This window comes from Globicephala melas, chromosome 10 (assembly GCF_963455315.2).
Source record: "Globicephala melas chromosome 10, mGloMel1.2, whole genome shotgun sequence".
NCBI classification, from domain to species: domain Eukaryota; kingdom Metazoa; phylum Chordata; class Mammalia; order Artiodactyla; family Delphinidae; genus Globicephala; species Globicephala melas.
Window position 1 is genome coordinate 24,622,548 of NC_083323.1, and position 12,521 is coordinate 24,635,068.

At 49.1% G+C, this 12,521-nt stretch overlaps 1 protein-coding gene across 1 annotated transcript in view; it reads right to left on the reverse strand.

The window, feature by feature from the left end:
• Window positions 1-12,521, reverse strand: part of ELK3 (ETS transcription factor ELK3) — a 69,142-nt gene that overhangs the window by 11,413 nt on the left and 45,208 nt on the right. The window contains exon 3 of the mRNA XM_030856340.3: window positions 6,586-7,368. Coding sequence (XP_030712200.1) covers window positions 6,586-7,368 — 783 coding nt within the window. The remainder of the gene's footprint in view (window positions 1-6,585; window positions 7,369-12,521) is intronic.

Sequence of the window (12,521 nt, forward strand, 5' to 3'; positions counted from 1 at the left end):
GTAGAACAAGACACTATCCCTGTACTCACAGCCCTGTCTACGACCCCGCGTCCAGTCACTGAGGCGTAAAATGCCTTCCCCTCACCCCCTGCCACACCCTCTGGGCATGGCCTGTGGACACTTCCTGGAACTGACTCTCCTGTTTACCCCCTCATTTCCAGTCTTGCTGCATCCGAGCCCCTATCAACTTAGGTGGCAGCTGCCTCTGATCTCTCCCTTCCAGTCTGTTCTGAGCACTGCCACTGAATCAATCCCCTTAAGACACTGCGTTTAGTTGCAGGGAAAAAAAGAGTACAACCTCCCTGGCCATAATTCTAGGTTCCCCCATATCCTAGTTTCACGTGAAAGCCCCCCCCCCCGCCCCCCGTGCATGCCCCCACCCCCAGCTTTGGTTGAAGTGTCCTGAGCACCACACAATTCCAACCTACTCGTTCTTCAGCACTCATTCCCGAACTGTCCTGACCACTTAGCCCATGGTCCCCTGGGCTAGAGCCGTTCCACAAGTGATCGCAGTTAGTAACCATCCCTTGGCCATCCCCAGACTCTCTCCTTAGCCCCAGCTACAGCTGGGTGTTTCCTCCTGAATGTCCTTCAGGCTCCTCAAACTCAACACAGCCCAAACCGGACCTGTAACCTTTCCCCATGAGCTTCTTTCCTTCCGTGAAACTCATACTCAACTTCTGGCTCTCCCCTAGCACCTCCACACCCATCACCAAGTCCTGTTGGTGGCAGTCCCTGTGTCCCCCAGAACCATCGCTTTTCGCCTCATGCCACTGTCACAGCCTTAGGTCCTCATTGTCTTTCACCTGGAATTTTACAGTCATATCCTAACTGCTTCCAGCCTCTCCCCTCCCTAATCCACGTCATCAGGACGGTTTCTAAAACACAATTCTCAACTATGTCACTCAGGCTCCATCTTCCACCACTTCCTATACCTTTGGAATGTATCCTCCCCTCTTACTGAACTACTGTTCTGCCCTAATGCACAAGGCTGTTGCACATCTTTATGCTTTGGCCCAAGGTGTTCCTCTGCCTACAGTGCCCCGTTCACCCCATGTGCCAGATAAATTGCTGCTGATCCTTTAACACCCTGACCAAGTGTGATCACCCCTTCCATGAACACCTTTTCAACACCCTTCCCCATCCCCAAGAAAGTTAATACCTTCTTCCTTAGTATTCCTTTTATACCTAAGAATTCCATTTGTACTGTGTCTGGGATACTATATTAACCAACTTAAGTTACGAGTTCCCTCCCAACTAACAGACTATCTAATTCACGTTTGTGCCTCCGGCTCCAAGCAAAGCCTGTGACACATGATAGGTGCTCAGTCTGGGTTTGTTGAATTGAACTACATGTTCTTTCCCCCTTCTGTTCCTAAGGTACTTCTCTGCGCTGTGTATCTGGCTCTTGCCGTGTGCCATCTTGTGCGTGTGTATGCCTTGTCATGGCTCGGTCCTAAGGTCATAAAAATAGGCACTTGTACTTTTGGTGTCCTTCCTGTGATTTGCAAATAATGCTAAATAATTACTTGTTGATAGATTCTAATAGGAATTTTTGTTTCCCTTGACTTACACCTTCAGCAGCTATTAATTTCCCATCAAAACAAGTATAAATTCCTCAGTGAGTTCCCAGGGTCCTCTATAATTTCACACCACCCCATGTTATATATTGCCCTTATTCTTTACCTACTGGACAGCAAGCTTGTAAGCTCATGAGAACAGGAACTGTGTCTGTCTTGCTCACCTCTGTATCTCCAGGTGCCTAGCCGATGGTTGGGCAGGTTGTAGCAACAAACATCTCTAATCTTAATCTCCCATGGATGCCAACAGAATCCATGACAGTGCCATTTTGTGGTTTAAAAAAATCCTCAAAAGGTTGGCAGTGAACCTCTGGAAACTCCTAGAGTTGTCTGAATTCAAATAAAAACATGGTTTTAAGAACTTCCAAAAAGAAGTAGAGTCACACACAAGTTTGTGTGGCACTGAATGTGCTGATCTGAAGGAAAAGAGGACAAAGAGGAGAATTCCCTATTGGTCCAGGGGAGCTACGGTAAGAGTTAGGGGGAAAAACAGAATAAGGGTAGAACTGGGGAGAAGTCGGCAGATCCACAAAGGATCTACAGGAAAGACGGGCCCCAGGGTGGAAAGAGGGAGGGCGACGATCACACTTTGTTCATCTTAGGCAATCCAGAGCTGGGAGAAGCAAGAACCTTCAGCTGGAGTGTCAAGTCACCCAAAAGTCTACCAATGACATCCTCCACTGAACAGAGCCCCTAAAAGGACGTCCTTCTTCTGTAGAGCCCCTAAAAGGACGTCCTTCTTCTGTAGAGAAAGCTGCAGGCTGAGCTAGGGCAGTGTTACGGAGTGGGATGAAGGGAAAAAAAAACAAACTTACTTCCTTTCGTGATCATGGCGAAAGAGACAATAAGATGCAAACCACTCCGGAGCTGAGCCAGGAGGCAGTCTACCCACACGCTCCTCGCCACACGCATCCATTTTACTCCCAATTCCCACCTTATGATCTGGGCTCAAGGTTGTCACATCCATCAGTAAATGCAGGAGGAGGTTTTAGCATTTCAGTCCTCAGCAAGCTGTCTCTACTCAGTGTTAACCCAAAGCCGCTACTAATAAAACAGCCCAGGGCATGCATGCTCAGACTCTGATGTGAGTTCACGCCCTGGTGCCCGCACGTATCTGAGTTCAACATCTTAGACATCACGTGTGAGATGAACAGAGGCCTTGGCATAAATGGAGGGACGTGCAATGAGCCAACCTCCGATTCTGAACTAACTTTACATTGGTAAGACAGGAGGAGGGAGAGACCTAACAGAAGAGGCAAATTGGAAGGAAGAGGGACAGGTGACACCCAGATGCAGAAGATACAGAGAATCAGAAGTTCCAGCTGGCACCGTCTGGGCTTCCATGGTGCCTGGCTGGAAACCAGGAGGGTTTCACATCCTGGCTCCTCCCCCCACCCCCATCTCAATTTCTGTAGCTCATGCCATCAGAGATAACATGCTTGTTTTTCTAGCAACAGCCCAATATGACCTCGGTGGCTGAGCTCCAACTACCTCACTCCTTGGTGCCAGCTGGCTTTTGTATTCTCATTTGTTTCTCACAGTCCACGCTGGGGCTGCCTCGTGGTGATCATCGTGTCTGTCTACATTTGTCATCGTTTCTCAAAAACTCATGAGACTAATCTCAACTGCATTTTGTATGGGTGCCAGCAGATGTGCCCCAAGTATTCTTGATGGGAGTGGCGGTTTTGATGTTGGGGGAGTGGCAGGATGCTGATGCTTTTTCATGCCCGTCATGCTGTAGCTTGAAATTTCAAATCTGAATTTGGGCCTACACGAGGTATGTGGTTTAATGAGGTCCCTCCTTGGGGGGCACTGTAACCACATGACCCTAAGCAGGCTGAGATGCTTAATCCTACCCTTCTTCCTGCCATGCTTCTAGCTGAAACTAACTGGGAATTATTCTTGGAATAAATGAATCAGTAAAATATAAATCATTCTTGGAATAAATACAAGTTCTTGGGAACTTCATTTTCAGGGTATCAAATTATTACAGCACACTTTTATCTCTTTTAAAGCTAGCCACGAAGAAAGTTGATAGGCGGTCCCCACAGGTAACCAAATGTTTCTGCGTACACACTGCACACCCCACAGAAAGTGCAGTTTCTGCGACAGAAAGTGCTAAGGGAGGAGAGAAGCCAGTGAGCTGCGGAGTGAGGCACCACTGCTGCCTGTGAGAGAAATGCCCCACGCTCCCTTGGGTAGAGGAACCCCTCCAGAGTTGACCTGGGGGCCAACAGGAGTCCTTCGCTCCCGGCCCTGGGGGCGATTTCAGGGAGATGGGCTCACCCCTCAGTTTGAGGCCCAGTGGACTTCAGGAGAACTGCTGAGGGAGCTGATGCTGTTTCTGACTGTGCACTGGAGGAAGAACCAGGGGCTGGTGGGTTAGTTTCTGGGGCACCTGAAACAGCTCCTGTTCTCTGAGAATCCAAATCCTACACTGACCGAAATCCTAAAAGACTCAAGGCTTGTCAAGTCGAGATAAAACCACTTGACTCTCCTGTCTGCTCTCAGAGAACCCACCTGGGGGAACACCCCACCCCTGGGTCCTGCCCTTCCTCTGCTCTCTCTGGTTTCTCCCTCCTGGCCTCACCTCTCCCTCCCTGTCAGCCACAGGCGCTCCAGGTACAGAGCTGAGCCCACTAGAAGGTGAGGGGATCTCAAGTCCTGAGACTCCGCCATCTCCCAAGGGCAGCCGTTGACTCCTTTAGCTCTGAATGGCTTCAGACACTACCTAGCCCCCAACGCCACCCCCTCACACCTGATCCAAGGCCCAGGCTGCCACTTCCCCTCTCCTGTCCTAGTCCAGACCCTGCCCTGTGCCTCTCTCCCCCCTCGGGAAGTGCCCTCCCACATCTTGGACGTCATGGCGCTCGTTCACAGGTCGAGGCCCCGCCCTCACAGCCTGGGAGGACCAGCCAGTGCATCTCCCTAAGGCACAGGTCCTCTGTTAAACATCTGGCTTTCCCGTGCTTCCCCCTCCCTGCTGGCAGGCCATTCTAGTAGACGCCGTCTCCCAGTCCTGAGCTTTGCATCCATTCCTCCACATCCACCCTCTGTCCCTAACTCGTGTCACTGTCCCCCCTCCCCTCGGCCCAGCCACACATCCTCAGTCCCGCTGCCCGGAGCCTCCCTAAATTCACTATGTCCAGGCCCATAACCACAGGGCTAGCCCGAGCCGCTTTCCTCCGACGCAACTACAGGACTGGCACGTGTTCAGAGACGGTGATACACAGAGAAAGCAGGGACCGAAATCAGAGTTGGCCTGGGCCTGGCTCTAGGCCTCTCTACACCTCACAGCTGGAAACACAGAGGAGGCTGCGGAGGAGATCCTCAGATTGCACCCCCTGGCCCGCTTCTCTAGTTACTTCTCTGAGCGACATTGGAAGCCGCTGTGCCTGAGCCGTTTACTGAGCGGTCCTTAGTCACTGGACAGTTTTGCTTGGTCAGGAAATGCCCCACGTAAGAGCACACACGCGAGCCCTTAGCCCTCCCCTCCGTGGCAGCCTGCCGTCACCACCAGCTCACAAGTTTAGCCAACACGAAATCCCTGGGCCACAATCATCTGGGAGAAGCCATGGAGAGGAAAATGCCCAAGAGCTGCTTTCAGTTGTCTGCAGACTCCACGGACGTCTCATGATCAGGGACAAGTGGGCATTTTCCCAGTGCACATGCCGAGAGCATTTTACTTAAAGAGCATGGCTTCTGGAGCGGACTAACCGGGTTCAAGTTCACCTCTGTGGCCTATTAGCTGTGTGACCTTGGATGAGTTACTTTACCTCCGTGCCTCATTTACCTCTGTTGGGAAAATGGGACAATAATAGTATCTCCTTCACGGGCCTGTGATGAAAAATAACTGAGACGGTGCATGGACGGTGTTTAGAACAGTACCTGGCACACATGAGCAGCTCAATTATGCTGCCACTAATGATGGTGACAGCAAGGACACCTACAGCGATGGGGACAGAGGCAGGAGACAGAGAGCTCCTACCCACCTCAAGCATGACCCCACCCTGGTGCCACAAAGTCACAGGATACTAAAACCTGCCGGTTGTAGCCAGCTCTCTTCCCACGGCCATTATCCCCTTTAATCCTCACAACAGTCCATTGCACAGATGTGGAAACTGGCTCAGAGAGCAAGTACCCGCAGTCACGTTTCTACCCAGCAGTGCAGCCAGGGACTGAATCCAGGTCTGTGACCCCAAAGCCAATGCACTTAACCTCTGCCACTGAAACGCATCCAGTTTTCCAGAGGAAGCAGAAGTAGGTTTACCAGTACCTGCTCTGCGTTTGCCCTGCAGCTGCCAGCTGGACAAGGGTGAGCATCTGAATACCGTATTTAGAGGAAAAGGCCGCCTTCATGTTGGAGTTAGTAGCACCGAAGACTTTTCCTGCTCCACGAGTTTGCTTTCCTCTCCCCTATGCTGTGGACCTGGACTTTCTCAGACTAGCACTGTTTTTTTACTGAAGCTTCTCTTTCTCACCGTTTGATGTGGCCCCTGCCTTTCTTATTAGAGACTACAGGACAACCCAGCTCCCCACTGACGACTGCAATGGCCGTATTGGTTAGCATCTATTTTCTTATTAACAGAAAACAAACGGCTACTTACCAAGGGCCCCCCAGAGAGGATTCTCCCATAACATTCTCATAAAGCCCAGGCGCCTTCTGAAACGTCACCGGCCTGCTCAGCTTTCCCTAGGAAATCACTGTTTGGATCTGCTTTGATGGCCAGTGTGCGTATTCCATCTTACGATCGCTTTAGGCCCCTAAAAGCTAGAAACCAATCAAGCATCCCACTGTAGCCAATACCCTAAGCCTTTCCTCTTGTGTATGCTCCCACCTGGGCATGGAAAAGTAATTTCCCCGCACACTGACACGGTGACTTTGCCACAGGGACCCTCGGATTATCCTTTGAGGGGCAGAAGGAAGTTGCTTCGGTTGCTCTTTCCTCCCTTCCGCTAAGCCACTGAGTCTGGGGGCGGCCAGGATGACGGAGACGGCTCTTACCTGGGCGGTGAAGAAGGCTGGGGTGAGGGATCCCGAGGGAAGGGCCGGGCTGTTGAGGGCAATGGAGCCGATATCGGTGCCGGAGAGCACCAGCGGGGGCGCGGAGATTTCCAAGCCTTTGGGTTTTTTGGCCTTTGGGGGAAGAGATGGAGACCTGGTCTTGGAGCCCGATGACAGGTTCAAGGGCTCTAGGGAATCCGAGTCATGGCAGGCGGCCTCCAGGAAGAGGCTTCTGTGTTCGGAAGGGAGGGGCGAGTTCGGGGACAGGGACGGGGACCGAGAGGAGGAGGGTGACGCAGACGAGATGCTGGCGGCGGCGTTTGGCAACATTAACGAGGAGATCTTGGCGGAGACGGACGAGGCCAGGAAGGCCTCCGACGTGGAGGGCAGGGACACCACGGGCCTGCTGATGTGCTTGTCGGTTTTGTTGGTCACAAACCTGATGACAGTCCTGACTTCTTCCACGGGAGGGCTGTCTTCCGGAGGCTCCTCCAGTTTCTCCGTCTTGATGGCCTTGAGGGACTCGGGTGGGTTCTGCAGGGAGTTGATGGTGAAGGACGAGTACAGGCCCGAGTGGATGTACTCGTTGCGGCTGGCGCTCTTGAGGGCGGAAAGGCCGTGTCTGTGGGCCTCGCGGCTCTCGGGGGGCGCCTTGCACTCGCTGTCCTGCAGCAAAAGGCTCTCCCGGCTGATCTCCACCGCGTGAGGGTCCATTTTCAGTATCTCCGGGAAAGAGACGAATTTATACACAAACTTCTGCCCGATCACCTTCTTGATGATGTTCTGTGAACACAAAAGCAGACGTGGAAAAGATGAGTGCATCAGAGAAACTGGTAAGAGGTTCATTCTTGTGGGGGACCTTGCTGGCAGAAGCACTGAGACAGTCCTGAATGGCACATGTCAGCTAAGGTGTAATGGAAAGAGGACTAAAGCTGAGGGCAGAAGAATCTGATTTGCATTCCAGTTCTGCTAATTACAAATGGTGTGATCTTCGGCAAATGGGTGGTCATTTTTAGTTTCCTCATCTGTGAAGTGAGGATTATTATACCTAAGAACATAGTAACAGTTGCCAATTATTAAGCACTTACTCTGTCGCTGGTATTGTTTATGCATTAGCTCATATAATCTGTACAGCGATCCTAAAAGAAAGGGATGATTCAACTCCCATTTTAGACCTTAGGAAAATAAGCTTAGAGCGTTTAAATAACCCACAGAGCCACATGGTAGGTAAGTGGTAGAGGCAGCATTTCCTTTACCATAATATAGTATTGTCTTACCTACCTCTGGGACTTGTGAGAATTCAATGAAATAATAATGGGAAAGCATTCTGTAAGCTGGAAAGCATTATAGAAATGTAAGTTATTATCACCAAAACACCACAGTGTTTTCTTAAATCATGCAGCCATTTTTTTCCTTTTTAATTCTCTGCCAAGAAAGCCGCTGGAGGAAAAAACAAAGCGTCTACTTGGATGTTCACGACATTCATGCAGTATTTCCAGTTGCTGGTATCTACTTCTGGCTCTTCAGTTTATGGCTCCCATCCTCAAACATTAGGATGTAAATGAAAACCAATAATCATTGCAAAAGTTTCCACCCCCCATTGGGAGAATGGACTTCATTTTAAAGGCTGTACTGTTCTTGAGATTTATTAAATCTGAACATTAGCAAAGTCTATCAAATGTTTGCTGGGCCCGGGGTACTCAAGGCAGACAAAGATGGTCTCCCTCAAGCACAGAGAGGTAGCGGCACCATCCTGTGGGAAGAGGACTTCCTTACAAACTGTTCCTCTTAAAACCTGGGTATGGGGGCTTCCCTGGTGGAGCAGTGGTTGAGAGTCCGCCTGCCGATGCAGGGGACACGGGTTCGTGCCCCGGTCCGGGAAGATCCCACATGCCGCGGAGCGGCTGGGCCCGTGACCCATGGCCACTGAGCCTGCGTGTCCGGAGCCTGTGCTCTGCAACGGGAGAGGCCACAACAGTGGGAGGCCCACGTACCGAAAAAAAAAAAATAAAAACCTGGGTATGAATGAGGGTAAAAAAAAAAAAATCATTTGGGGGAGAAGAGCTTGAAAAGTAGCTGCTGTTGAGCATCTACTCTGTCCTGGGTGTTATGCACAAGTGATCCCATTTGATCTCACATGAACCCACTTGTAGGCTGGAAGGTATCATCCTTATGACGTAAGCTCAGAGATGGGAAGTGATGTGCCCAAGGGCCACAAGATCTACTAATTCTAAAGCCTAAGGTTTTTCCCATTTCCACACAAAGTTGGAGGGAGAGAATCAAAGAGCCCCCTTAGTAGAGACGACGTTTTAAAATTAGTTCATCTCAAATTTTTAAAAATTGAGATACAATTGACATATAACATTAGTTTCAGGTGTACAGCATAATGATTGACATTTGTGTATACTGCAAAATGACCACCACAGTAAGTCTGGTTCACATCCATCAACACACACACACAAACTTTTTATTTCCCTTGTTATGAGAACTTTTAAGATCTACCCTCTTAGCAACTTTCAAATATATGAGAGGCAATTGAATTAAATTTTGATGTTCATCTTGTGATCATTTTGGTGTATAAATATATTATGCTTTTGCTTCCCCTCTTGTTACATTACAACCTCTGCTAACTTGCCTTTGTCCTCCTTAAATGCATCCTCAAATCCCAGAAGTGAATTTATCCAGCAGTCAGGAGGGATGGGCATAATTACCAAGCCACTGAGATTTTCAAGGAAGAATTCTTCAGGGCAGGCATCTAAGGGAGGGACACACAAGGTCCCCAGGCAGCACCAGAAAACCCAATAATGCAAATCCTGGCGAAACTTTGCTCAGTACCAGCACACAGGAGGTTCAAACCTGAGTACGTGAGATTCAAAGCTGAACAGTTCCAGTGCATGGCATCCTGGCCTGCAATTTAACCCACCAAATCCCATTTACTCCATCTGACCTCATTTTCACACTCGACACTAGCAAAACTGAAAACCACTTAGAGAAACTTCAGAGAGATCTAGTAAACTTAAGAGTTCCACCTGGGCCTAACTGGCATCATCTCTGCACACCAGGCCTGGGTAGACAACGTGCCTGGGAGAAATCAGCTCCCAAAAGGAAAGGGTTAAATAAGGGTGTTACTGGTGCCACCTGACCCATAAAAAGAAAGCATGCTTGCCTGGTGTGTTCCTCTGCTAAAATTCTAAGGTATTTTTGTTTCCCACTCATAATATTCTTCTCCTTGGAGGAAAACTTCGTTTTATTCTCAGCCAGTTTGAACACTCATCTAAACTGAGTGAATCATTAAAGCCTAAATAATTACACAGAAGAAAAGAGAAACTGTATGGGCTGAATCCTTTCTTCTGCCAGGTCTTGGAAATTTTTTTTTTTTTTTAACAGAACCAACCTTTAATTTTATTATGGGTATTCAGAACATAATGTCTGAGCAGGGATTACGTTCACAAGCAAACCAAGAAGTCATTTGGGGCTGTGATAAAAGTGGTTGGAAATTGAAAGGCAATCTCAAATAGAGAGCTGGGCCTCAATGTGTTAAAAAGAACATAAGGAACAACCCCCACGACTATCAACTGAGAAATAAACAAAATAGGGGACAGTCATACGACAGAATGTCATCCAGCCATAGAAGGGAATGAAGGCACTGGCACAGCTACAGCACGGACACACCTTGAATGTGTTCTGCTAAGTGAAAGGAACCAGACACAAAAGGCCACATATTGTATGATGGACTCTATTTATATATACAATATCCAGAAGAGACAAATCTATAGAGACAGAAAGTGGACGAGTCGTCTCCTAGGGGATGACTAGGTGGGATGGGGGAACTGAGGGGTGACAGCTGAAAGGTAAGACATTTGGGGGGGTGGTAGTGAAAATGCTCTAAAATTGATTGTGTTGATGGATGTACAACTCTATAAAGACACTCAAAGCACATTGACTTGTATGCCTTAAATGGGTGAATTAGCTGGTATGTGAGTTATACTTCAGTAAAGCTTTTATTTAGACAGAGAACGTGAGGAATCCTTTTTCTCGGCTTTACTGAGATATAACTGACATATAACATTGTGTAAGTTTGAGGTGTACAGTGTGATCTGATGCACGTATAGATCACAAAATAATTTACTTAACCACGATAAGGTTAGTTACCACATCCTTCACCCATGTAATTACTATTTTGTTGTTGTTGTTGTGAGAAGATTTAAGGTCTACTCTCTCTGCAACTTTCATGTATATATTATTAACTCTAGCCACCACGCTGTACATTAGAGCCCCCAAATTTACTCATGTCACTGCTAGAAATTGGTACCCTATGACCAACATCTCCCTGGTTCCCCACCTCAGCCCCTGGTAACCATCAATCTACTCTGTGAGTTTCTGTGAGTTCAGCTTTTGTGGATTCCACATGACTGAGATCATACAGTATTTGTCTTTCTCTGACTGACTTATTTCACTTAGCATAATGCCCTCAAGGTCCATCCAGAACATAAGGAATTTTAAGAATTTTGGCAGGCTTAAAGGGAAGATGGTGGGAACTTTTGATGGCTGGATGGCAACTACCATAACATGCTAACCCCCACTCTGAACAGAAAACAGAAGACACTGCACAGGGCCCTGAACTCCGCTGACGCAGTAAGGGCCCTTCAGCAGCTGCTGCCTTCCTGAGGAGAGCTGCTTGGACACCAAGATAGTTTTTTTAGGGAAAGGCTACATGGTGACAGGGATGGAGACAACTGAAGGAGCTGACGACCGAAGGAGAAACAAACAGCTTTTGGAAAGAACCAGGGAGGGTCTTGCTTCTCTAGAAACCAACAGGAAAGATGGATTAGATGCAGCTACCTGGACAATTTGAAACCTCTGCAAAGATGGAAGGCTGGGAAGGGCTGGGAGGAGGGGGGAGGGTGGGGTGCAGGAAGGAGGTCAGAGTGTGCAGGCCAGCTGTTTGGGAGCCCAACTCCACACCGGGAATATCTGCTCACATGAGGGGAGCCAGTGAGGAAAGCCCCCCACCAGGATGCCCAAGGCCAGAGATCTAGGTGGGTAAGTGGACCCAGAGGAGGTGGGTACCTGGCAGCTGAGCTGACAGCCCCTTCGTACCTGACTTCCAGGGCAGACCCCAGGAGTGTATTGGGGGCATGTGTGTTTGAAGATCTCTCTGTAGCCTCCAAAGGGAGGTTTCCCTGCAAGAGTTTGGCCTATGAGGGGCTTGCTGAGAAAACGCACAATACAGGGAAATGACATCAGGTAGTATTTGCGGACTATTATCTATGAGGCTGTGTACTAAGAACTTGACCACCTTCAAGTCATTTAATCCTCTGAAAGATTGGAGCTGTTATTATCCCCATTTTAGAGATGGGCAAACTGAGGCTCAGGGAGTATAGATCACCCCCAATCACGAGTGTGTACTTGGGCAGTCTGACTCCAGAGCACTTGGCCACAACGGAAGGTGACACAAGACTCGGGCTGACACAGCCCAGGACACGAGAGCACTTGGGGATGGGCTCTTATTATGAAAAGTGACAAGGATATTTAGAAGAAGCCTGGTTTTTCCACCCCTTCCTCCCAGACTCACACATATTTGTTGTTTACGGTTGCCTGGTAACCTGACAAATGCTGTCTGTGTCCAGTTGGGCCGAGTTGACTCTCAAGCACGGTTTCAGGGCAACAGTTGCACACATCTTCCCTCCACATGTGGAGGACCAGCCTCTGTTCGTAATTTCCCATCGAATGTGTATTCACAACCAGGGTGGACTTCTGACCGGGCATTCCGTGTGAGGTTACAGGCGGCAAGGACGGGACCGACTTCAGCAACGGGGGAAAGCGACATCCGCTCAACGCACCCCAAGCGGCAGTTCCAGCAGAAGTGGAAGCTCGGGTCCCCAAACCACTCCCTCCATTACCACTGCCCAGTGGGTGTTTTAAGACTGCTGGGG